Below are 27,999 nucleotides of genomic sequence, written 5' to 3'. Positions count from 1 at the left end.
GTGAACGCACCGCTCTTGTAGAAGGCAAACTTGGGCCTGGAGGCGTCGATAGCCACAGAAATTGGTCCGAGGGAAGCCACGGCGTGTTGGAGAGCGTCCTCGTCCCCTTTTGGCAGGAAGTGACGTGCGGAGCAGTTGGCGGCGCGGTGGGCGGGGCTATAGAGGCACTCCTTGCCCAGCTGTTGGACAATGACTCAGCATAAAGGTCGGTGGAAAATCGAAATGTTACGATAAACATTTGGCCACTCAACAAAAGTGTTTTTACCTCTGATTAGTGTAGCTGGGAAAACTTAACTTTATTAATTAAATGTTAAAAAAGTTATTTAAAAATCCCGGCAACTGTGTTGCTACCGATAAGTGTTTGGCGGTTATCGTTTCATTGCATTACTAACATTGGGAGGAGGAAAAAAGGAGTATAAATGTTATTTTTACGTTACAAATCTGGCGTAAAATCAATTAAATCGTTTTTAAAGTGCATTACTGCAATTGGGAGAAAAAAATGGTACCACTGTTATTATTACAGTTACACTCTGGCAAGTAAGCTGCCAGGTTACCATAAAATCTAAAGTTGATTAAAATATTTTTGAATTATTAGTATTTAATAAATTAATATTATATTATATTTTCTATATCTATTTATATTTTATTTACTCTGTATATGTGTACATGTATATACTTATATTTAATATAATTATTTATTTTATTTATTTAGAAAAAGTATGAAAATAAATGTCTTACTTTTAATGTTATTTATAATATACATTACTGTACATTGTAAAACGGTGGGTCATGGTAAAATTTAGGCAACTTTTAACCATAAAATCTAGAGTTGATTTCAATATTTCAAAATTTTTAGTGTTTAATAAATTCATATTAACATTACATTATATTCTCTATATATGTTTATATATATAGTTATATTTTATTTACTGTCTATATGTGTGTATATGTCAACATATATATATTTATAGTTCAATTTAATATAATTATGATTTGTTGTATTTATTTTGAAAAAGTATGAAAATATATTTCTTGATTTGTTTTTTGTATTATTTATAATATACATTACTGTAAAATATATATGTACATATATACATATATATATATATATCCATGTATATGTATGTAAATATTTATATTTAATATAACTATTATTTATGTTATGTATTTTGAAAAAAGTATATTTGAAGTGAAGTGAATTATATTTATATAGCGCTTTTCTCAAGTGACTCAAAGCGCTTTACATAGTGAAACCCAATATCTAAGTTACATTTAAACCAGTGTGGGTGGCACTGGGAGCAGGTGGGTAAAGTGTCTTGCCCAAGGACACAACGGCAGTGACTAGGATGGCTGAAGCGGGAATCGAACCTGCAACCCTCAAGTTGCTGGCACGGCCACTCTACCAACCGAGCTATACCGCTATATATATATTTGTTAATTTTGTTTATTAATTTATTTATTATTTATTTATTTACATTTATTTATTTATATTTATTTATTTATTTATATTTATTTATGATTTATTTATTATTTGTTTATACTTAACTGTAAATTGAAAAACTGTCTTTCATGGTCGAATGTAGGCAACGTTTCGTGGAGACTGTGTGGCATAATATGTTCTTCCAGGGATCAGTCGAGCAAAAACACAGCTTGAAGTAAGAAATAAAGATTTAATAACTCAAAACAGGCTACAACAAAAACACTGGCCCTAAGCAGCAAAGGCAAACAAATGTCGCTAGCATGGAAGCTAGGAATATGAACAGATAAAGTAAACTTGGCACAAGGGCACAACAAAGTGAAAACAAACCATTAGCATGAGAGCTAGAATTAAAAAAACAGCGTAGCATGTAAGCTAGCGAGAATGTACATATAAAGCAGTTGTCACTGTTGCACGAAGGCAAATTAGGATCCCAGACAGAACAACGAAAAGGGGCGAGCTTAAATAAGGAGGAAATCAAAATAGAAGCAGGTGTGCATCGAAAGCAAGGAGCAGGTGAACTGATAAGCTACCATAGTGACAAAGCAAACAGGAAAAAGGAGTCAGATGGAGAGTGATACAAAAATGGAAACAAAACAACAATCTGTGAAGATCCGAACATGTTTAACCATAAAATGTAAAGCTGTTTTTACTTTTTGAAATTATTATTTAATACATTAATATTGTACAAAAAAAGTATTATTATTATTTGATATATTAATAATATATAATATTTTTATATATTTTTTCTAAATATATATATATATTTTTTTTTTAATTGTATTTACTATGTTAGTGTGTTTATATATATATATATATATATATATATATATATATATATATATATATATATATATGGGCTTCACGGTGGAAGAGGGGTTAGTGCGTCTGCCTCACAATACGAAGTTCCTGCAGTCCTGGGTTCAAATCCAGGCTCGGGATCTTTCTGTGTGGAGTTTGCATGTTCTCCCCGTGAATGCGTGGGTTCCCTCCGGGTACTCCGGCTTCCTCCCACCTCCAAAGACATGCACCTGGGGATAGGTTGATTGGCAACACTAAATTGGCCCTAGTGTGTCTAAGTGTGTTGGCCCTGCGAGGAGGTGGCGACTTGTCCAGGGTGTACCCTGCCTTCCGCCCGATTGTAGCTGAGATAGGCGTCAGCGACCCCCGCGACCCCGAAAGGGAATAAGCGGTAGAAAATGGATGGATGGATGGATATATATATATATATATATATGTATGTATATATATAATTCATGTTTATATACTTCTATTTAACATGTTTTATTATAAATATATATTATTATTCATATTTAATATATTATTATCTACATTTACATTACTGTATATGGAAAAACTGCATTTTAAGGCAAAATTCTGCTGACTGAGCTTCAGGGTTTTTTTTAACCATCAAATCTAAAAACAAAAATGTCAACATTGGACTTTTGCCCTGGAACCAGCAACAAGATGTCCCCTGAGGCCAAGATGTGGGTCACTCACCCGGCCCGTGTACGGGTATGACGCGTCGGAGTCAATGCCCTGGTTGTCGATGACGTACTGGAAGGCGCGATTCGTGAAGCCGCCGTTGCAACCGCGGTTTCCATACTTGCCCGAGCAATCCAGAAGGTTCTGGGGGCTGAGGTCCACCAGCCTCCCTGTGGTTCTGGCCAACTGGCCCTCCAGGGCCCCCACAGCACTGAAGGCCCAGCAGGAACCGCAGGAGCCCTGGACCCCCAAAACAACATGGAGGATGAACAAGAACCAACACTTTTTTTTTTTTTGTGGCGAGGACAAGAAGGTCTGGAGGTGTCCTCACCTGATTTTTGACCCGCGTCACCCAGCCTTTGTCCCTCCAGTCCACAGAGGCTGGAACGTTCGCGCTGGACCACATGGACTCGGACTGCCTCTGAGGTTCAGGGGGAGGAGTCAAGTTGGCCAACGACTGACGGATCTCGTCCGGCGTCTAAAGGAGATTGTGCTCGTTAGTACCGATTAGATGTCCGAGCGCAGTGAGGCGGTCTGACCATGTCGCCCAGGAAGTTCATGCCCAGCTGGAAGCTGTGGGCGCCCATGGACGCCTCCAGGTTGTGCAGCATGATCATCATCAGGTTCTTTTCCCACAATCCTCGGCGGTGGCGCTCCTCCGGCTAGACAAAGACGGCGTGTGACACACGTGCGCGCGGGGTTTTTCGATAAAGGTCGACACGAACCTCGCCGTGGTACCACTTCCCGTGCGTCTTCTTCCACAGTGCCCAGTGCTCGTCCAGTCTGCCGTCCAACACGGCCGGCGCCGCCGCCGTGGCGTGTAGCGACAGGAGCAGCAAGCTCGTTAGCATCGCACCTGAACAACAACATTAGCACGTTAGCAACGTCTCTTTTGTTGCGTCACACACGACGCTAACTACATTTTTTAAAAGTATTTAGGAATATTGTTAACTTGTTAACATTTATAGCCAAATGTGTCCCTGTGTATCACACAGTCATATGACTTGGTCCGTGATAGATGCTAACTGTTAGCATCGCTAACTTTTTTTCAGCCATTTTCACACCTTAAAGCCCTAGTGAAACCCACTACTAGCGACCACGCAGTCTGATAGTTTATATATCAATGATGAAATATTAACATTGCAACACATGCCAATACGGCCTTTTTAGTTTACTAAATTACAATTTTATATTTCGCGCAAAGTATCCTGTTGAAAACGTCGCGGTATGAGGATGCGTGATGTCACGGATCGTAACGGACATTTTGATCCAGCACCGATCCCAGCTATAAGTTAAGTCGTCTGCTTTAATCGCATTATTACACAGTATTCTGGACATTTGTGTCGGTGAATCTTTTGCAAATTGTTCAATTAATAATAGAGACGTCAAAGAAGAAAGATGTAGGTGGGAAGCGGTGTATTGCAGCCGCCTTTAGCCACACAAACACAGCCGGTGTTTCCTTGTTTCCTTCTTTACATTCCCGAAAGCTGATGGGGAAGCTTTACTATGGAACAGAGCGGTCAAGCGACCATGGTTCCCTACCACATGTGAACCGGCAGGTTTCGGTGAGAAAATGGTGGAATTGTGTTACCATAGTTATGAGCGAAGAGCTTGCGTCGTGGTCGGGGGTGGAGCGGATGCGTGGTCGGGGGCGTGGTTGGGGGCGGGGCTGTGGTTAAGAGGGGAGGAGTGTATTTACATCTACAATTCACCAACTCGAGTATTTCATATATATTTCATATTTATATATATATATTAATATATATATATATATGTATGAAATATTTGACTTTCAGTGAATTATAGCTATATATATTCATTTTATTATATATATAAATAAAATAGTTGAATTTCGGCACCTATTAAATACACAGTAATAAAAACACGGTTGTTATACGAACTGTACTGTGCTTGCTGGTTACTAAAAAAAAACAACACTCACCTTTCACTATTTGAGTAACCTTTGTTCTGCCATTTGCGTACCGGCGAGAGTCACTTGCCGTCAGGTGCACAACACCACGTAAATCGTTGGCCAATAAAAAAGCAACCCCATAACGCCATAGCCAACACTCACCAGGAGATGGCGACAGACAATATAGAATCACTCCATTACAGACGGCATCGCCATGGCTGTAACTTCCTCCTTCTTCTGCTTCATCTCTTTGTGTGTGCAGTTTTTTTATTAAAATACGTAGATGTTGTAACGTGATTGGGCAGGCAAATAACTTAGATTTATATCGCGCTTTTCTAGACACTCAAAGCGCTCACAGAGAAGTGGGACTCATCAAGCTGTTTATATAGTGGTAAAGCGGACGGGAAAAGAAGCAGACCCACTCAGGTCCGCATGGAGCTGGAGGGGGCGTAGCCTCCAGCTCTACTGAATTTCGGGAGATTTTCGGGAGAAAACTTCTTCCGGGAGGTTTTCGGGAGAGGCGCGGAATTTCGGGAGTCTCCCGGGAAATCCAGGAGGGTTGGCAAGTATGGTTTAAGCGTTACATACTTTTTTACCTGCACACTGTCTCCCGCTGTGCTCTGCATATCGGGATCACCACAAACCATCCTGGACGCATTCTGACTTCTACAAAGCAATGAACCACCTGCTGCCCCCTACTGATATGGAGTATTACACGGTTACCCTGCATAGTTCTACACAGCCCAGGCACTAGACAACGGCACATTATTATGATTATTGGTTTGCAAAACATACATTTTGGACCAATTAGGTGAAGTAGCATAATTTCCCACGGCACACCAGACAATATCTCACGGGACACTAGTGTGCCGTGGCACAGTGGTTGAAAATCACTGACTTAAAATATGAAACATGCTAACGTTCGCGCACACGCTTAACGTTTTAGTATAGCTTTGTAACTCATTTTGCATAGTTACATCTAAAACTCTCGGATTCGGACACTCGGCACCATCTTCGAAGTACGGCGGATTCCGGCGACCCCCCCGGCCAGAGGTCCAGGGCACAGATAGCAGGCCCATCAAGATTTCCGCAGAAATGTTCTAGTTTATTATATTTTACGCATTTAACCCCTGTGTGGTGTTTGGGTCTGTGGGACCCGTTTTAATTTTTTTATTAAAAGAAAATACAACTAATTAATTATTCACTGACTTTAGCTCATTTTCTGTGAAGCGCATATATCAGAATACATACTTAATGACCACACACCATACACCCCCCTTAGACATTTTTATTACATATAATGAAGGGGTAGAGAACCTATGGCTCTAGAGCCAGATGTGTCTCTTTTGATGACTGCATCTGGCTCTCGGATAAATCTTAGCTGACATTGCTTAATATGATAAGTAATAAATAATTCCACTTGTAATCACAGTGTTACAAATAATGTTCAAAATATAAAACATTCTCAGGCATTTTTAATCCATCCATCCGTTTTATCTACCGCAACTGTTCAAGAATTTGCGTTAATGGTTAGAATTTATTTATTTATTCTTGGTTAGTGTGGGGCTTGTCAGACCACCAAGGACCAACATGACCGCCTGTTTCAGGGTTACAATATTGTTTTATTTTTCAATAAGTCTCTCAGTTGCTTTCCAGCAACTGTATTTTTCTCTTTCATTTTCGCTCGCTTTCTGGCTCCAGCCCCGACCCCGTCTCTCCTCCTGGCTGCTGCTTATAACAGAGCGACAGGTGATTAGATAACAAGGCCCAGGTGGGCCATTTACGCACCTGTCGCTGATTTCGAGGCCGGCCCTGGCACACCCCAGTTCGCTGCAGGCCGGCAGGCCACGCCCCCTCCACGGTTAGCTCGAGAATAACAATGTTATTACAAAGAATAACAGACCTATTATACTCTAGAAATGTTGGTCTTACTTAAAAATGCACGTGTTTAGTTTTGTTCAGTGTAAAAAAAAAATTATATGGCTCTTACGGAAACACATGAGAAAATATTTGGCTTTTTGGCTCTCTCTCTGTTGCGATCCGTGACTCGGATCTTCACATATCGTTGTTTATTTTTCCATCTTTGTTCTCATTCTCCGTTTGATCCGTTTATTTCCCGTTCAGTCCATCACCATGGCCAAAAAGGTTCCCGACCCCTGACATATAAGATGTCCGGGTCCACTGGACATGTGGAAATTGATTTTCTGTGTACCACACACACACACACACGCACACACGCACACACGCACACACGCACACACACACACACACACACACACACACACACACACACACACACACACACACACACACACACACACACACACACACACACACACACACACACACACACACACACACACACACACACACACACACACACAGCAGGAGGAGGAGGAGGACAGAGTGTAGGTGCACAAAACATCATAGGGTCAATTGTGCGAGAAAATGAGAGCAGACAGTGTTGACAATGTTGCAACCTCGTGTGGTAACTGCACCTTTTATGTTTAAATACTGAACAGATGTTTATTTTGATAAGGTAATCATCTGTTCAGTATTTTAACATAAAAATGTTTGATTGTGAGCCACAAAATGCAACGGGTCCATCAGACCCAGAAACGCTGGCTTAGTAACAAGGATCTGAACATTACACAAGGGTTGATAAGCAACTTCAAGCATAAAAATGACAATATGAAGTAAAAACCTAAATATTACAGTACTATTAGCCACTAGACCGTGTATGTAGACAGTTTTATGTCGACTATGTTGCCTTGAAGGAGTGTTAAAGTGACTATGTGGTGTTAGATCAAATCTCCAGGGCTCTCATAACCACATTTAGAAGGTCATAAACTGTTTTAATACGCTCTAAAATATGACATTTCTAACTTACTTCATTAAAGCCATGTACCACGGTCAAGCCCGGAACCAATTAACATTTTCATATAAGTCTGAACAATAATTACTATTGCACCTCATTAAAATGTACCTAATATTATGGTCATTTTAAAAAAAATATTTAAAAAAATGAAATGAATCCAAAGAATTGCAAAAACTAAAACACTGTGGAGGTTATTTTTAGTTGCCTCATAACGGATTTACTTCTGCAATCAACTTCTCTGGCAGCCAGAAGGAAACTAACATAAAACGAAAGTGAAAGATTCCAACCACAAGTTGTGAAAATAATCAAAAGTCGTGTTACGGCGTAGTCAAAAGTTATTTACGATGGTGCTGAAAGAGATAAAAACGTGTTACCTTTGTCAAACATCCTTCCTGGTTGATGAGAATAAGGAAGAAAACGACGCTCAACTTCCTTTTTCAGTGAACTGAAAGAAGGGGCGGAGCTTCAATTCCACAAGTCGTTAATCATGAAAGTATTGTTGTACATTTTTGTGCTTGATGACACAAGACAGGAGATGTTTGTGGGTCTGTTTTCTCACATATGACATCACCCTGCTTGGGAATCGAACCCCCGTCCAGCGGTTCTCAGACTTTTTCCGCCAAGCACCGCTTCAGAAAACACTCCCGATGACCAACATTGAAATACAGTAGCGTAGTAGGGCTACGTATTCATTAAAAACAAGGATGTAATATTCACACACAGTTTGAACAGTAACACTCAATCAATCAATGTTTATTTATATAGCCCCAAATCACAAATGTCTCAAAGGACTGCACAAATCATTACGACTACAACATCCTCGGAAGAACCCACAAAAGGGCAAGGAAAACTCACACCCAGTGGGCAGGGAGAATTCACATCCAGTGGGACGCCAGTGACAATGCTGACTATGAGAACCTTGGAGAGGACCTCAGATGTGGGCAACCCCCCCCCCCCCCTCCCCTCTAGGGGACCGAAAGCAATGGATGTCGAGCGGGTCTAACATGATACTGTGAAAGTTCAATCCATAGTGGCTCCAACACAGCCGCGAGAGTTCAGTTCAAGCGGATCCAAGACAGCAGCGAGAGTCCCGTCCACAGGAAACCATCTCAAGCGGATCAGCAGCATAGAGATGTCCCCAACCGATACAGGCGAGCGGTCCATCCTGGGTCCCGACGAGCGGTCCATCCTGGGTCTCGACTCTGGACAGCCAGTACTTCATCCATGGTCATCGGACCGGACCCCCTCCACAAGGGAGGGGGGGACATAGGAGAAAGAAAAGAAGCGGCAGATCAACTGGTCTAAAAAGGAGGTCTATTTAAAGGCTAGAGTATACAGATGAGTTTTAAGGTGAGACTTAAATGCTTCCACTGAGGTGGCATCTCGAACTGTTACCGGGAGGGCATTCCAGAGTACTGGAGCCCGAACGGAAAACGCTCTATAGCCCGCAGACTTTTTTTGGGCTTTGGGAATCACTAATAAGCCGGAGTCTTTTGAACGCAGATTTCTTGCCGGGACATATGGTACAATACAATCGGCAAGATAGGCTGGAGCTAGACCGTGTAGTATTTTATACGTAAGTAGTAAAACCTTAAAGTCACATCTTAAGTGCACAGGAAGCCAGTGCAGGTGAGCCAGTACAGGCGTAATGTGATCAAACTTTCTTGTTCTTGTCAAAAGTCTAGCAGCCGCATTTTGTACCAAACACTGTGTTTGAATTTTTAATTAGGTGATTATTTGGGCCATATTTTCTCTACTTTTTCAAGAAAGCAATAAATGCAAATGACAAAGATCGTTCAAAACAAGTTTTGCTTTTATTTTTAATCGAAAACGAATAGTTTGAAATGACACCGCCCGCTCGTAAATGTTTAATTTGTGTAATTAGAGCAGATATAAATGTAACTTTTTTATGGAACATTATTTTCAAAGAACACAATTGAGAGGCATATAAATACTGTCGTGGTTAAAAGTTTACATATCCTGACATCACATGGACAAAGACAAGATGAAATAAAAATTGAGCTGTTATACCAAGCAGTATGTTAAATCCAAGGAACACCATTCCTACCAAAATGGATACATGGATGATACAGCAGAGGATTGGGAGAATGTCATGTGGTCAGATGAAACCAAAATAGAACTTTTTGGTATAAACTCAACTCGTGGTGTTTGGAGGAAGAAGAATACTGAGTTGCATCCCAAGAACACCATACCTACTGCGAAGCATGGGGGTGGAAACATCATGCTTTGGGGCGTTTTTTATGCTAAGGGGACAGGACGATTGATCCGTGTTAAGGAAAGAATGAATGGGGCCATGTATCGTGAGATTTTCAGCAGTGAGAGTCTTGAATGGTTGACCAAATACTTATTTTCCACCATAATTTACATATAAATTCTTGAAAATTCCTAGATTTTTTTCCCCCACATTCTGTCTCTCACAGTTGAAGTGTACCTATGATGAAAATTACAGACCTCTGTCATCATTTTAAGTGGGAGGACTTGCACAATCGATGGCTGACTAAATACTTTTTTGCCCCACTGTATAAACATTTTATTTGTGTATATTTTCAAATTGATTTATATAGACCACGTTCGTATTTGTATCTTCATTAATATATGCATATTATTAATATATATGGGAGTCCAAAACAAGCTCAGAGTCGTCGACGTCCCACCGGTGTGAGTTTTTCCTTGCCCTTATGCGGGCTCTGTACCGCGGATGTCGTCGTGGCTTGTGCAGCCCTTTGAGACACTCGTGATTTAGCGCTATATAAACAAACATTGATTGAGAGTCAAAAAGTGCCTTCAACGAGTTTATTTCATTTCGTACAAAATATTTGACACTTTAGTAATAATCATAAAGTGCTTAATCGCGTCGCCCAGCGACACTTTTTTTTTATGTGCGCGCTTTACCGCTGACTCGGCTTAAAAGGGGGAGGCGCGTCGCCACGGCGACGTCACACCGTGGGGTAGCTGGCCAGGTTGGCGATGCCGCACAGGTTCCCGCGGTTCCGCGCCATCAGGACGTAGCCTTTCTTGCCCCAGCGCTCGCTCCAGCTGTGGACACAAACAACAACACGTTGGGCGCGGTCATGTGACGCCGTCATGTGACGCTGTCATGTGACGCCGTCATGTGACGCCGCACCTGTTCTTGACGATCCAGTACTTCTTCCCCTTGGGCGTCACGCCGAAGCCCACCGCCAGCACGGCGTGGTTGATGTCGTCCTTGTTGCAGTTGGGGTCGTAGTAAACACCTGGTCATGTGACGGGGGGGGCGTGGTCGTACCGGTCACATGACAGGAAGGGAAGGGGGAAAAGTCAGAATTCTGAGATAGAAGTCACATAAAAAGTCGAAATTAGGAGAAAAAAATGTCTAAAATATGAATGAGAAAGTCAAATTATGAAATAAAAAGTCAGAATTATGGGAAATGATAAGATAAAGAGTCAAAATTATGAATTAAAATGTTATATGATGAGATGAAAAGTCGAAATTATGAGATAAAAAGTCAAAGTTGTGACCAAAAAAAGTCAAAATTATGAAAAAAACTAAAAAGTCAAAATTGAGATAAAAAGTCAAGATTATTGAACAAAAAGTCAGAATTTTGAGATAGAAGTCACATCCAAAGTCAAAATTAGGAAATAAAAAGTCTAAAATATGAATGAAAAAGTCATATTATGAAATAAAAAGTCAAAATTATGAAAAATGATAAGATAAAGAGACAAAATTATTAAACAAAAAAGTCATATGAGATAAAAAAAAATCCAAATGATGAAATAAAAGATACAAAGTCATATTTATGAAATGCCGTAGCGAAATTATGAGATAAGTAAATCATTATTATGAGATTTTAAAAAAGGGAGTTATGATTTTAAGAATGTGGAAATTGTGAGATAAAAAGTCATAATTATGAGAAAATAAATGTTTTAATTATAAGATAAAAAGCCAAAATTATGAATTAAAATGTCATATGATGAGAGGAAAAGTCGAAATTATGAGATAAAAAGTCAAAGTTGTGACAAAAAAAAGTCAAAATTATGAAAAAAAACTAAAAGTCAAAATTGAGATAAAAAGTCAAGATTATTGAACAAAAAGTCAGAATTCTGAGATAAAAGTCACACAAAAAGTCAAAATTAGGAGATAAAAAGTCTAAAATATGAATGAGAAAGTCATATTATGAAATAAAAAGTCAAAATTATGAAAAATGATAAGATAAAGAGACAAAATTATTAAACAAAAAAGTCATATGAGATAAAAAAAAATCCAAATGATGAAATAAAAGATAAAAAGTCATATTTATGAAATGCCGTAGCGAAATTATGAGATAAGTAAATCATTATTATGAGATTTTAAAAAACAGAGTTATGATTTTAAGAATGTGGAAATTATGAGACAAAAAGTCATAATTATGAGAAAATAAATGTTTTAATTATAAGATAAAAAGCCAAAATTATGAATTAAAATGTCATATAATGAGATGAAAAGTCGAAATTATGAGATAAAAAGTCAAAGTTGTGACAAAAAAGTCAAAATTATGAAAAAAACTAAAAAGTCAAAATTGAGATAAAAAGTCAAGATTATTGAACAAAAAGTCAGAATTCTGAGATAGAAGTCACATAAAAAGTCAAAATTATGAGGTTAAAAAGTCTAAAATATGAATAAGAAAGTCATATTATGAAATAGAAAGTCAAAATTATGAGAAATGATAAGATAAAGAGTCAACATTATGAAATAAAAAGTCATATGAGATTAAAAAAATCCAAATGATGAAATAAAAGATAAAAAGTCATATTTATGAAATGCCGTAGCGAAATTATGAGATAAGTAAATCATTATTAGGAGATTTTAAAAAACAGAGCTAGGATTTTAAGAATGTGGAAATTATGAGACAAAAAGTCAATTATGACAAAAGAAATGTTTTTATAATGAGATAAAAAGTCAAAATTATGAATTAAAATGTCATATGATGAGATGAAAAGTCGAAATTATGAGATAAAAAGTCAAAGTTGTGACAAAAAAGTCAAAATTATGAAAAAAACTAAAAAGTCAAAATTGAGATAAAAAGTCAAGATTATTGAACAAAAAGTCAGAATTCTGAGATAGAAGTCACATAAAAAGTCAAAATTATGAGGTTAAAAAGTCTAAAATATGAATAAGAAAGTCATATTATGAAATAGAAAGTCAAAATTATGAGAAATGATAAGATAAAGAGTCAACATTATGAAATAAAAAGTCATATGAGATTAAAAAAATCCAAATGATGAAATAAAAGATAAAAAGTCATATTTATGAAATGCCGTAGCGAAATTATGAGATAAGTAAATCATTATTATGAGATTTTATAAAACGGAGTTATGATTTTAAGAATGTGGAAATTATGAGACAAAAAGTCATAATTATGAGAAAAGAAATGTTTTTATAATGAGATAAAAAGTCAAAATTATGAATTAAAATGTCATATGATGAGATGAAAAGTCGAAATTATGAGATAAAATCAAAGTTGTGACAAAAAAAAGTCACAATTATGAAAAAAAACAAAAAGTCAAGATTATTGAACCAAAAGTCAGAATTCTGAGATAGAAGTCACATAAAAAGTCAAAATTAGGAGATAAAAAGTCTAAAATATGAATAAGAAAGTCATATTATGAAATAAAAAGTCACAATTATGAGAAATGATTAGATAACGAGTCAAAATTACGAAATAAAAAGTCATAATATGAGATTTTTTTTTAAATCCAGATGATGAAATAAAAGATAAAAAAGTCATATTTGTGACGAAATTATGAGCTAAGTAAATCATTATTGAGATTTTAAAAAACGGAGTTATGATTTTAAAAATGTGGAAATTATGAGACAAAAAGTCTAAATTATGAGAAAATAATTTTAATTATAAGAAAAGTCAAAATTATGAATTTAAATGTCATATGATGGGATGAAAAGTCCAAATTATGAGATAAAAAGTCAAAGTTGTGACAAAAAAAATTCCAAATTATGAAAAAAAACAAAAAAGTCAAAATTGAGATAAAAAGTCAAGATTACTGAACAAAACGTTAGAATTCTGAGATAGAAGTCACATAAAAAGTCAAAATTAGGAGATAAAAAGTCTAAAATCTGAATAAGAAAGTCATATTATGAAATAAAAGTCTGCTGCGTTCACTGACCTCTCTGGTAGAACTGGAAGGTTCCCTGTGCGGCGTCGATGCCGACGGAAACGGGTCCGACTTTGTAGAGCGCCACGGCGAGGGCGTGCTCGTTGCCTTCAGGGACCTCCTTGAAGCTCCGACATTCCGCCGCCGTGCCCGAGGAGTTGTAACGGCACATCTGCTGCTGCAGGGGGGGGGGGGCAGGAGACACACCGGCTTCAGAGGGCGTTGCCATGGTGACAGTCACGTGACGAGGGGAACGCCACAGAGAAGAGGATGCGGAGCTCGCGGTCCCGCGCAGGAAGTTGGGTAAACAGGCGGACAGGAAGAGGAAACCCCCGCGGTTCCGGTTCTCACCTGGCCCACGTAGGGGTAGGACTCCTCCGAGTCTATGCCGCCGTTGTCCCTCACGTACTTGAAGGCGGTGGTCATGTATCCTCCGCCGCAGCCGCTGTTCTCCGTCACGCAGTCCACCAGGTTCTGAGGACTCAGGTCCCTCAGCTGACCCGTGGTCTTGGCCATCTGGCCCTCCAGGGCGCCGGCGGAGCTGAAGGCCCAGCAGGAGCCGCACGAGCCCTGTGGAGGACACAAGCAGTCGTGGTAGGCGGGCGCCATCTAGTGCTACGCCAAAGAATGGCTCAATTAAGTATTCAAACACGGTGTTACTGTTCCAAATGTGTATCACGCTACAGCGGTCCAAATATGAAATGCATGTGGCAAATAAAACCTCTGCCTTGTTTTTAATGAGTACTTAGGCCAACTACACTACTGTAATTTAATGGTGGTCATCATGGACCACTGGATGAAGCACACCTGTTCAAAGTGGGGACAATTTTCACCCGCAGTTACTTTACTACTTTGTTTTTTTAAATAGCTTAGCTATTACTGATGAACTTTGCAGTTTTTTAATATCTAATGAACAAAATGTATTGAAATATATATTTATTTACATTATATTCCTCCATATGCAGCCCTGGCTGGGAAATGTTTGGACACCCATGTTTTGTAGTTTTTAAATAAGAAGTTAGAATTATAAGGAAAAAAAAATTAAATTTTGAGATTAAAAAATCTAAATTACGAAATAAAAAGTAATAATATGAAATGAAGTCAAAATTATGAAATGAGAAGTCAAAATTATGAGATAAAAAGTCAAAATTAGGAAATAAAAAGTCAAAATGAGCTAAAAAGTCAAGATTGTTGAATAAAAAGTCATAATTATGAGATAAAAAGTCAAGATTGTTGAATAAAAAGTCATAATTATGAGATAAAAAGTAGAAATTATAAGATGAAAACTCATGAGATAAATCAGAATTATTAAATAATAAGTCAAAATTATGGATAAAAAAAGTCATGAGGTAAAAAGTGTAAATTGTGAGATCAAACATCAAAATGATGGGATAAAAAGTAATATTTACAAGATAAAACGTCAAAATTATAAAATAAGTAAATCGAAATGATGAGATAAGTTATATTTATGAAATGCCGAGACGAAATAATGAGATAAGTAAATCATTATTATGACATTTTTAAAAAACGTATTATGATTGTAAGAAAGTGGAAATGATGAGATAAAAAGTCACAATTATGAGAAAATAAACACAATTATAAGATAAAAAGTCAAAATTATGAGATAAAAAGTCAGAATTATGAGGAAAAAATGTTAAAAATTACAAGTTAAAATGTCAAAAATTTTAAATAAAAAGTCATAATATGATTTTTTTTAAAAAGCCCAATGATGAAATAAAAGATAAAAAGTCGTATTTATGAAATGCTGTGACGAAATTATGAGATAAGTAAGTCATTGAGATTTTAAAAAACTGACTTATGATTTTAACAACGTGGATATTATGAGACAAAAAGTCAGAATTATGAATTAAAATGTCATATGATAAGATGAAAAGTCGAAATTATCAGATAAAAAGTCACAATTGTGAGGAATTTTTTTTTTATTATAAGATAAAAAGTCAAAATTATTAATTAAAATGTCATGAGATGAAAAGTCGAAATTATGAGATAAAAAGTCAAAATTGTGAGGAAAAAAGTCAAAATTATGAAAAAAACAAAGTCCAAATTGAGAAAAAAACTCAAAATTATTGAACAAAAAGTCAGAATTCTGAGATAGAAGTCACATGAAAAGTCAAAATTATGAGATAAAATGTCTAAAATATGAATAAAGTCATATTATAAAATAAAGTCAAAATTATGAGATAAAAAGTCTAAAATATGAATAAAGTCATATTATGAAATAAAAAGTCAAAATTATGAGATAAAATGTCTAAAATATGAATAAAGTCATATTATAAAATAAAGTCAAAATTATGAGATAAAAAGTCTAAAATATGAATAAAGTCATATTATGAAATAAAAAGTCAAAATTATGAGAAAACATTCTAAAAAATGATAAGATAATAGGTCAAAATTATAAAATAAAAAGTCATAATATGAGATTTAAAAAAATCTACATTATGAAATAAAAGATAAAGTCATATTTATGAAATGCTGGGAGGAAATAATGAAATCAATAAATCATTATTATGAGATTTTAAAAAACAGAGTTATGATTTTAAGAATGTGGAAATTATGAGATAAAAAGTCATAATTATGAGAGAAAAAAATGTAAAAACTTATAAGATAAAAAGTCAAAATTATTAATTAAAATGTCAATATGAGATAAAAAGTCGAAATTATGTGGAAAAAAGTCAAAATTATGTAAAAAAAAAAAAAAAAAAAAAAAAAAAAAGTCAAAATTGAGATTATTAAATAAAAAAAAATCTGAATTATAAGATCAAAGTCACATAAAAAGTCAAGTTTATGAAATAAAAAGTCAAGAATATGAAATGAGAGGCACCACGCTGGGAACCGAGATTTCTGGTGAGGAAATACAGAACCTCTGACCTGGTCTTTGACGGGCGTCACCATGCCCCTCTTGCGGTAGTCCACAGACTTGGGCAGGTGGTAGTCCTGCTGGTCCAGCTCCATGGTGAAGCCCCGCTCACGGCTGACAGGAACCTGCAGGCCCGTCATCCTGTCCACCACTTCCTCCGAGGTCTGCAAGGAGACAAAAGAGGAGTGGAGGGCGGCACTGACGGCGTCCACGGGCGATGGTTCCTCACCATGTCGCCCAGGTGGTTCATGCCCAGCTCGTACGTGTGCAGGCCCAGCGCCGCCTCCTGGTTGTGGGCCTGGATCATCAGCATGTTCTTCTCCCAGATGGCCCGACGGATGCCCTCCTCGTCCTAAGGAACAACTTTGTCATTGTGTCAATTCTCAACACATTTGCATAAAGATGGCTGTAGACGCCATGTTGGAATGATGTCACTCTCTGGACAATACATTAGGTACATCTAATATTATTTTTAAAAGACACTTTCATATATTATACAGTATATAAACAAATACAGTATAATATATATACTGCATAATATATACATATATATATATGTATGTATGTATGCATATATATATACATGTATATATAATGTGTATAAATGTACATATATACATACATATATGTATGTATGTATATATATATATACATATATATATATTATATACACACACATATATATATATATATATATATATATACAGTATATATAGTCAGACATACGTATGTACATAAACAAAGTCTTCTTTATTTTTAAGTAGCACCTGACAGGCATCAAGCAGGGAAAATTGGCCTAAGCATTATGAAGTCTTTTATGCCACCAAACAAAAATGGATTTGCAACAAAAAATACATTAAAATAATGAAAAACATGTATTTTTTCAAAAAAAAGAAAATATGTTGCTACAAATGTTTTTAAAAATTATATTTTGGTTGTAAAATCGTTTCATTTTGTTTATTATTAGGTTAGTTTTTTGTTTTTTTTCCCTACAAATGTGTTGAGGGAGGGAGTAAATGAGCAGTGACGTCATAATCTGAAACTGACCAATAAAAAGGCTCCTAACATGTTGTTCAGAGGAGGCCCCGCCCCAAGATTGAAGTTTAGTCGGAACCAACAACAAAAACGTGGATTTGCAACCTTGTTTGGTTGAATTAAGAATTTTTTTTTTTAAAAATCACTAAAGTAGTCTTTATCAAATATTTTCTTTAATATTAATAAGGATACAAAGTTATATAAGACCTGTAAAAAAAATAAAACATTTTAGGGGCATGAAAAAAAATAAATTTTCAAATTAATCGTGATACATATTTTCAGGTATGTGTGTGTGTGAAAAATCACAAGACTACTTCATCTCTACAGAACTGTTTCATGAGGCGTTCCCTCAATCATCAGGAGATTTTTTAAAAATCACATATATTACACTCTACCACGGTATCGAGCACTATTCTCTGGATATATATATATATATATATATATATATATATATATACACATTTTTTTTTTTTTTTTTTTTTTTTTTTTTTTACAAAATCTGTCCTGATCAGTCACTTTATCAAATTTAAACAAACCATTTTTTAAAAATTATATAGAAATGTATCACAGCTGTTTGTCTATTTTATGGAGGAATGTTATGTTATGAAAAAGTTGTTTTGAATCGAGAATCAATTCAGAATGGAATAGTTCCCCATGAGGAATCGAATCAAATCGTGTGGGGCGCAAAGATTCACAGCCTTACTAATTATAGTCACCACTTCATTTACCGTGGCCTGTAAAAGCCTTTAAAAAAAAAAATCATAATATTCAATAATTGATATTTTCTTACTAAACATATTCTTTCCATTTTGACATAAAAAAAATTGCATATCTTTTCAACTTTAATATTATCTAATAATGCAACAAATATTGTACTATCACCCTTTTTTTAGTGGGAAATAAAAATAATGATAATAAACATCTGCTTGACTGGTGATTTTACATCAAATTGTACGTTGCAAAAATGAAAAAAAAAACAAAAAACTGGCAGCTGAGAATTTTACCGTAGGAAAAATAAAAATTGGTACGGTTTATCCATTTACAGTAATGTGGCTTTGAAAACCACCGTAAATTTTACGGTAAAATTAAGTTGTTTTAATTTTTATTTATCATTAAATGCATAGGCATTTGTATGATGATATCATGAGGTGAGTTATTGTTTTTATTTTTTTAAGTACCCATGATTGTCACACACTGCATTTGACCCATCACCCTTGATCACCCCCTGGGAGGTGAGGGGAGCAGTGAGCAGCAGCGCCCGGGAATCATTTTTGGTGATTTAACCCCCAATTCCAACCCTTAATGCTGAGTGCCAAGCAGGGAGATAATGGCTCCCAATTTTATAGTCTTTGGTATGACTCGGCCGGGGTTTGAACTCACAACCTACCGATCTCAGGGCGGAAACTCTAACCCCCCCTTTTTTTGGTTTTTAGTCACATGACTGGCGTGCACATGTGCAGTAGGACTGACCAGGCCGTTGTACTCTCGTCCGTGGGTCATCTTCCACTCCTCCCAGTGGCCGTCCAGGGTCACCTGGTCCAGGTGGGCCAGCGCCGACGCGGCCAGCAGCGACAGGTAAACGCAGCACCACATCCTGGAAAGGAAACAGCACTTTATCAGTACCACCGTATTGACCGCCATTCAAAATACAGCGGCGTAGTACGCCCAAGTATTCATCAAAAACAAGGCCTAGGGTGTTTTTTAACAGGTATGTTTAATATTTTAACATTACACACAGTTTGAACGGTAACACTGTGTTTGAATATAGGAAAATAAAACACTGTATTAAAATAATCAAATAAAATTAACTGCACCACAATGAAGTCTTTTTTTTTAGAGTCTGATTTAAAGCATGTTTTTACATGATTTATAGGAAATTACAACATTTAATATATTTAAAACATATATTTGCGTGACTGTTTATTGGCATATCAGCCACCAGGGGGCGTTGAGAGTAAAAAGTCACAACTATGAGAAAACATTTTTAAAATAAGGTAAAAAGTCAAAATTATGAAATAAAAGATAGTCATATTTATGAAATGCTGGGAGGAAATAATGAGATTAATAAATCATTATTATGAGATTTTAAGAAACGGAGTTATGATTTTAAGAACGTGGAAATTGTGAGATAAAAAGTCAGAATTATGAGAAAAAAAATGTAAAAATTTGTAAGATAAAAAGTCAAAATTCTAAATTAAAATGTCATGATACAAAAAATCGAAATTATGTGGAAAAAAAATTCTAAATTATGTAAAAAAGTAAATAAAAAAAAAGTCAAAATTGAGATGTTAAAAATCCAGATTATTAAACAAAAAAAGCAGAATTATAAGATCAAAGTCACATAAAAAGTCAAGATCATGAAATAAAAAGTCAAAATTTGCTTCCGAATCGCAGCCGACTCTATATCCAATCAGAATTAAAAAAAGAAAATTAAATAAAATTATAATAATTTATCTATTAATGTATTTTTTTAAAAATAAGAATCAACTTAAAAAAAATAAATGAAAAAGTTTTCGCCATCTTCAGGCAACCATAAAAACAACTTTTCTAACCTGGGACCGGTTTTGAAAAATGTTTCATTATAAATATTATACCGTACATTACAAACTTCTTTCCTACGCTTTGAACCCCGCGGCTTATTTTATTTTATTTTTTTCACTGATGGCCATAAAGCGAAATTGTGGAGGGAAGTGCATTAGCGCACCTGCAGGAGCAAAGGTCACCGCCTCTGTCAATGCCGTGGAGGGCGGAGCACCCACAGCTAGGGGCGGGGGCATGTGCAAGACACAGCCGGCAGGTGATTAGATTTCACAGGTGGTACGTGTTAATCTAATCATCTGCTGTCTTTAACAATGAGCGGCCAGCGGAGGAAAGCGTGGAGAGATTGGAGAAAAAGCTAAATGAAAAGATTGTGTTGGAAATCTGGATGGAAAAATAAAACTCTGTCAAATCAGCACGCCTGGCTCTTGTGACTTCCATGCAAATGTTAAAAAAAAAAAAAACACCAGCAAAGACACTGAAAAGGTGTGTTCTTGTTTGTGCGGTGGCGCCATCTTATGGACGAGTTTGCTCGCTGCAGGTGCTGCTGGGTGAATGCCGTCAGTGTTTAAAACGCTTTGAACCGGAAGTACAAGTGCCGTTCTGTCTTTTAGTCATCCACAGCGTTGCTACGCTATGGATTCTTCATTTATCACTCCGAGCAACGTTTGTAAGTTTTACAATATAACTAAAACTATTCTGACTTACTAAACCGTCCCATGTGTGACGTCTGTAGGGCTGTTTTCATGCATATTTATTTGTGCGTGCTTTCGTAAAGTAACGAAGCTAGTGTCATTAGCATGAGCTAATATGCTAACACGTTTACGAGGGTCTGTGTTAGTATTATTAACTTACAATGTTATTCTTTTTGTATGGTTTTAGTTTCACAGATTCACCAAAACATATGTTTAGGTGATTGGAGAGCTAGCTTCCGCAGCTAGTGGGTCCATGACGATGACTTCTGTTTTGTTGGATCAGCCGTTTTGCTGCTGTGTTAAAGGAAACAATTTAGGTATGTAAATAAACATTTGCAGAATATTATTGTATATATATATATATATAATGTAGTAACAGACACAATCATAACAATATGTAATATGTCCAATATTACATTATTATACAGTATTTTGGTCATTTTAAATCATTTCCAGGACTGATTTTTTTCAGCCCATTGACTTCTGTTTCCATGGCGGCGCATTTCTGACTTCTAGAAACATGTGTGTTCCTCCTTCTGGAAACAAACACGAGTGTGTGCTAATCATGGCAGACTTGGTAACATATGACTATTTCTGGGCAAAAGAGGATTCACAACCTTGTCTTTTTGAAGCTGAATATACGGAGGATGAACTTTTGCTTATAGAAGCGAGCACAAAGGAAGAGCGAGAAGTTGGATTAGACGGAATCGGGGAGTGAAAGCGATTTTGACACTATAAATATGGAAATTGGAGCCAAGCTATTTTGACATAAATGGCGTGCTTACCCAAATAAACCGTAAAATCCTGTTTTAATGGGGGTTTTTTTATGTTTTAGTGTCTTACTGTATTTGGATAAAAAAAAAAAAACAGTGCTAAAGTTGATTTTACGGTAAAAAAAAAAAATATTTAGTCCGTTCAATTTAACGATAAAATCTATTGTCAGTTTTACAGTCTACAATTTGATTGATATTTTTATTTTGAAATCATACAGTATTTATGTTTATTTTAACACAAAATAATTTTCGGAATACATGATAATATAATAATATTGAGTTTTAAAAGATATGCAATTGCATGCTGTTCATGATTTTTAATGTCGAAAGGGAAAATATATTTAGTAAGATAATGTTAAGCATTTTATTAACACATTATTTCCAGGTCCCGGGAAAATAATGTGGCGGGCCTGATTTGGCCCACCGGCCTTGAGTTTGACACCTGTTTCCTAAAATTTAAAAAATGTAATCTTATTTAAAAAATTTTTTTTTTTATGTATATATATTTTTTTATTTTAAACAATTTTTCAAAATGACGAATCTATTAGAAATCAGGATGAATACATTTGAATCGATGATTTTTGTGCACCCCTTTCAGAACGTGCACGAGCCCGGGTGTTGTTGAGATGACATGCTAACGCGGATTAGCTTTTATCGTGGCACCTTTTTTCAGCGTAACCATGGCGACAAGGAAGTGGCTGGACAAAGCGAGTGCACCAGAGGAAAGGAAAGTTTATATCGATTTGTTTTTTTCTGGGCGTGCTCAGCTGACCTCTGACCTCCTCCCCCTCCTACACACACACTGATAGGAGACTCATGCAAAGTGCTACCAGGTGATGTAAACAAGGGAATCGGATGCTAATGCTAACGCCGCTAATGAGGACAAAGACAAGCCGTCGTCTTTTTCCAGGAACGTAAAAAGGCGATCGGAGAGAAAGAGAAGGCGGGAATAAGAGCGAGGTCACCTTAAGTCCGGCAGCGATGTGTCCAAGTTTCTTCACGTCCTCCCAGGTCCTTCTTCAATAAACAGGAAGGTCGGCGTGCGGCTTTTTATGCCTCGTCTTTTTAGGGAAGTGCAGAGGAGGGGAAGAATCCCATCTGGTTCCAGTCTGAGGCCGCCGTGACGTCAGCCAGGAAGTGGGACCGCTGACTCAGCTGGAAAATAGCAGAAAAGAAGGAAAACAAAAGATGTTTTCTTCTTCTTCCTGATGGAAAACGTTGTTTTTCTTGGCTGAGGTCTGAGGAATTGTGCATCGTCTCCAAGTGCAAGAAGGCATCTGGGAACACACTTTTTATTACACAATTAAGAATTACACAACAATGCATGTTTTATCAACAACTCATGAATTATTACGCACAATTCATTATCACTTTACAATTTAAACAGTATGTACAATAACACAATATACACAATAAATAATTACATAACAATTGCTACATTGTTATACACAATTCATAATTACTTTACAATTTTAACATTATACACAATTAATACAATAAACACAATAAAAACACAATTCATAGATTATCAACAATTCATAATGTATACAAAATTCATAACTACTTTACAATGTAAACATTAAGTACAATTAATACAATAAATATTTACACAATTCATAATTACTTCACCATTTTTAAACATGTACAATTAATAAAATGTTCACATTCAAAAATTACACAATTCATACTGTATCAACAATTCATAAAATATACACAATTCAAAATTACTATACCATTTTTAAACATTAAATACCATTAGTACAAATTACACAATTCATACCTACTTTATCAAAAATACATAATTGTACACAATTCATAATTCAAACATTATGTACAATAATACAATATACACAATAAATAATTACATAATTCCTACATTGTTATACACAATTCATAATTACTTTACAATTCAAACATTATCCACAATTAATACAATAAACACAATAAAAAAACACAGTTCATACGTCAACAATTCATAAATTATACACAATTCATAACTACTTTACGATGTAAACAATATGTGCAATTAATACAATAAACACAAGAAATAATTACACAACAATTAATACACCATCAACAATTCGTAATTACTTTACCATTTTTAAACATTATGTACAAATAATAAAATATACACATTCAAAAATTACACAATTCATACTTTATCAACAATCCATAAAATATACACAATTCAAAATTATAATTTTTAAACATTATATACCATTACACAACAATTCATACTTACTTTATCAAAAATACATAATTACACAAAATTTATAACTACTTTATAATTTAAACATTAAGTACAATTAATACAATAAATATTTACACAATTCATAATTACTTCACCATTTTTAAACATTATGTACAATAAATAAAACGTTCACATTCAAAAATTACACAATTCATACTGTATCAACAATTCATAAAATATACACAATTCAAAATTACTATACCATTTTTAAACATTATATACCATTAGTACAAATTACACAATTCATACCTACTTTATCAAAAATACATAATTATACACAATTCATAATTACTTTATAATTGAAACATTATGTACAATAATACAATATACACAATAAATAATTACATAATTCCTACATTGTTATACACAATTCATAACTACTTTACAATGTAAACAATATGTACAATTAATACAATAAACACAAGAAATAATTACACAACAATTAATACACCATCAACAATTCATAATTACTTCACAATTTTTAAACATTATGTACAAATAATAAAATATACACATTCAAAAATTACACAATTCATACTTTATCAACAATCCTTAAAATATACACAATTCAAAAATATCATTTTTAAACATTATATACCAACACACACAATTCATACTTACTTTATCAAAAATACATAATTACACACAATTCATAACTACTTTATAATTTAAACATTATGAACGATTAATACAATATACACAAATAATTACACAAAAATTCATTCATTGTTATACACAATTCATAATTACTTTACAATTTAAATATGTACAATTAATACAATAAATGATTGCACAATTCCTACATGATCAACAATTCATAAAATATTACACACAATTCATAATTACTTTACAATTTAAACATTATACACAATTAGTACAATATACACAATAAATAATTGCATTAAAATTAATATATTATGCACGTTTCATAACTACTTTACAATTTAATCATGTACAATTAATACAATAAACACACCAAATATTCACACAACAATCCATAAAGTATTATGCACAATTTAAACATGATATACAATTAGTACAATACACACAATAAATAATTACACTACAATTCATATTTTATCAACAATTCATAAATTATTAGTACACACAATTCATAATTGCTTTACCGTTTTTAAACATGACGTACAATTAATATAATATACACAATAAAAAATTACACAACAATTCATACTTGACCAACAATTCATAAATTATACACATTTCATAATTACTTTACAATTGTTAATCATTATATACAATTAGTACAATATACACAATAAATAATTACATTACAATTCATACTTTATCAACAATTCATAAATTATACAAAGTTCATAACTACTTTAGCATTTTTAAACATTATGTACAATTAACACAATAAATAATTACACAACAATTGATATTTTATCGACAATTCATAATTACTTTACAATTTAAACATACGCTATCATTACAATAAACACAATAAAAACATACAATGCATAAATTATTACCCACAATTCATAATTACTCTACAGTTTTGAACATTATGTGCGATTAATGCAATTTACACGAATTACACAATTCATTCTTTATCAACAATACGTAAATTATACACAATTCATGATTACTTTACAATTTAAACAATATCTACGATTAATACAATAAACACAAATAATTACACAACAATTCATAATTACTTTATAATTTAAACATTTTGTACAGTTAATACAATATACACAATAAAACATACGTTATCAACAATTCATAAATTATACACAATTCATTATTATTTTACAATACAATATACACAATAAATAATCAAACATTATTCTAAATTCATTTAGAATTTATACAGCATATACAATTATTGCATTATGTATAATTCATAATTACATTACAGTTTTATACATGACATTACTTTGATACATTATATACAATTATTAATTATATATATACAATTAACATATCTAAAATTAATAAATACATTACATTTCATACATTACCAACAAATTATGCATTACACACAATTCACAAGTCCTTTAGAATTGAAACATATGCAATATTAATAATTACATAACAATAATTACGTAACAATTGAAACATATGCAATATTAATAATAATTACATAACAATAATAATAATTGCATAACAGTTCATACAATAAACAGCAATTAAATTACAAATTAAACATTCTGTACAATTATTAATGATATGAAATTCATATACACTTTATATTTAATATATTACAATTGCTATATTCTAATTAATACAATACAATGAACAATTATGTACAATATATGACAATTAACACACTATAATACATTTAAAATATATTTTATACATTATACAAAGTTAATACCTTACAATAAATAAAGATATATGATAAATACATTCCAAACAGTTCATTATTAATATGTTATATATACAGTGGGGCAATAAAGTATTTAGTCAGCCACCGATTGTGCAAGTTCTCCCACTTAAAATGATGACAGAGGTCTGTAATGTTCATCATAGGTACACTTCAACTGTGAGAGACAGAATGTGGGAAAAAAATCCAGGAATTTTAAAGAATTTATTTGCAAATTATGGTGGAAAATAAGTATTTGGTCACTTCAAACAAGGAAGATCTCTGGCTCTCACAGACCTGTAACTTCTTCTTTAAGAAGCTCTTCAGTCCTCCACTCGTTACCTGTATTAATGGAACCTGTTTGAACTCGTTATCTGTATAAAAGACACCTGTCTACAGCCTCAAACAGTCAGACTCCAAACTTCACTATGGCCAAGACCAAAGAGCTGTCGAAGGACACCAGGAAAAGAATTGTAGACCTGCACCCGACTGGGAAGAGTGAATCTACAATAGGCAAGCAGCTTGGTGTGAAAAAATCAACTGTGGGAGGAGTTATCAGAAAATAGAAGACATACAAGACCACTGATAATCTCCCTCGATTGGGGGTTCCACGCAAGATCTCATCCCGTGGGGTCAAAATGATCATGAGAACGGTGAGCAAAAATCCCAGAACCACACGGGGGAACCTGGTGAATGACCTGCAGAGAGCTGGGACCAAAGTAACAAAGGTAATCAAATCCTGCAGTGCCAGACGTGTCCCCCTGCTTAAGCCAGTGCATGTCCAGGCCCGTCTAAAGTTTGCCAGAGAACACATGGGAGAATGTCATGTGGTCAGATGAAACCAAAATAGAACTTTTTGGTATAAACTCAACTCGTCGTGTTTGGAGGAAGAAGAATACTGAGTTGCATCCCAAGAACACCATACCTACTGTGAAGCATGGGGGTGGAAACATCATGCTTTGGGGCTGTTTTTCTGCTAAGGGGACAGGATGATTGATCCGTGTAAGGAAAGAATGAATGGGGTCATGTATTATGAGATTTTGAGCAAAAACCTCCTTCCATCAGTGAGAGCTTTGAAGATGAAACGTGGTTAGGTCTTCCAGCATGACAATGATCCCAAACACACCACCCGGGCAACAAAGGAGTGGCTCTGTAAGAAGCATTTGAAAGTCCTGGAGTGGCCTAGCCAGTCTCCAGACCTCAACCCCATAGAAAATCTGTGGAGGGAGTTGAAAGTCCGTGTTGCTCGGCGACAGCCCCAAAACATCGATGCTCTTGAGAAGATCTGCATGGAGGAATGGGCCAAAACACCAGCTACTGTGTGTACAAACCTGGTAAAGAATATTGAACATTGCATTGAATATTAAACAAGCAATAGGCGCCAGCGCCCCCCGCGACCCCGAAAGGGAATAAGCGGTAGAAAATGGATGGATGGATTAAACAAGCAAGGCTTATTTAACTTTATAGTCACATACAAAATCAAGTTTCAAATTATAACAATTATTTAAAAAATATCAATGGCATATCAAATAAAATTTAAATAAAAATTGGGTGAGCGGGGTTTGGTGGTAGCAGTGGTGTATATTGCAGCGTCCCGGAAG

General features: G+C 34.9%; 2 protein-coding genes and 1 long non-coding RNA gene across 5 annotated transcripts in view; 1 reads left to right on the top strand and 2 right to left on the bottom strand.

Annotated features, from left to right (window-relative positions):
• Positions 1-8,436, bottom strand: part of LOC133539645 (cathepsin S-like) — a 30,490-nt gene extending 22,054 nt beyond the window's left edge. Inside the window, exons 1-6 of one of the 3 annotated variants that reach the window (XM_061881708.1) lie at positions 8,127-8,436; positions 3,688-3,818; positions 3,502-3,624; positions 3,294-3,440; positions 2,978-3,202; positions 11-179 (exon numbers count right to left, since the gene is read on the bottom strand). In XM_061881708.1, the coding sequence (XP_061737692.1) occupies positions 11-179; positions 2,978-3,202; positions 3,294-3,440; positions 3,502-3,624; positions 3,688-3,818; positions 8,127-8,139 (808 nt within the window). In that variant the 5' untranslated portion in view covers positions 8,140-8,436. Of the gene's footprint in view, positions 1-10; positions 180-2,977; positions 3,203-3,293; positions 3,441-3,501; positions 3,625-3,687; positions 3,819-4,553; positions 4,576-8,126 lie in introns of those variants that run through there. The other 2 variants (XM_061881706.1, XM_061881707.1) reach the window with 2 other exon arrangements.
• On the top strand, positions 2-21,852 carry LOC133539648 (uncharacterized). The gene is made up of 4 exons (XR_009803459.1): positions 2-205; positions 19,246-19,387; positions 21,233-21,362; positions 21,518-21,852. It is a non-coding gene; the product is annotated as an uncharacterized LOC133539648 (long non-coding RNA).
• Positions 10,553-22,943, bottom strand: ctsk (cathepsin K). Its single transcript, XM_061881710.1, has 8 exons — positions 22,784-22,943; positions 19,283-19,406; positions 17,007-17,129; positions 16,789-16,941; positions 14,251-14,469; positions 13,912-14,077; positions 10,898-11,006; positions 10,553-10,809 (listed from the first exon to the last, which is right to left on the bottom strand). Exons 2-8 carry the CDS (start codon positions 19,403-19,405, stop codon positions 10,710-10,712), a joined length of 993 nt encoding a protein of 330 aa, XP_061737694.1. The 5' UTR covers position 19,406; positions 22,784-22,943; the 3' UTR covers positions 10,553-10,709.
• Between the last annotated feature and the right edge of the window lie 5,056 nt (positions 22,944-27,999).

This window comes from Nerophis ophidion, linkage group LG21, assembly GCF_033978795.1.
Source record: "Nerophis ophidion isolate RoL-2023_Sa linkage group LG21, RoL_Noph_v1.0, whole genome shotgun sequence".
In the NCBI taxonomy this organism is placed as follows: Eukaryota; Metazoa; Chordata; class Actinopteri; order Syngnathiformes; family Syngnathidae; genus Nerophis; species Nerophis ophidion.
Note: the sequence above shows the minus strand (reverse complement) of the source record. Positions and strands in the feature narration are given on the sequence as shown.

Excerpts from the sequence above, each read along its gene's own strand:
- ctsk (XM_061881710.1), bottom strand. The coding sequence starts at position 19,405 with ATGTGGTGCTGCGTTTACCTGTCGCTGCTGGCCGCGTCGGCGCTGGCC. Across the intron at positions 17,130-19,282 it reads GACGAGAGTACAACGGCCTG|GACGAGGAGGGCATCCGTCG; the intron begins GTCAGTCCTACT and ends GTTGTTCCTTAG. Across the intron at positions 11,007-13,911 it reads CTTCCAGTTCTACCAGAGAG|GTGTTTACTACGACCCCAAC; the intron begins GTCAGTGAACGC and ends TCACATGACCAG.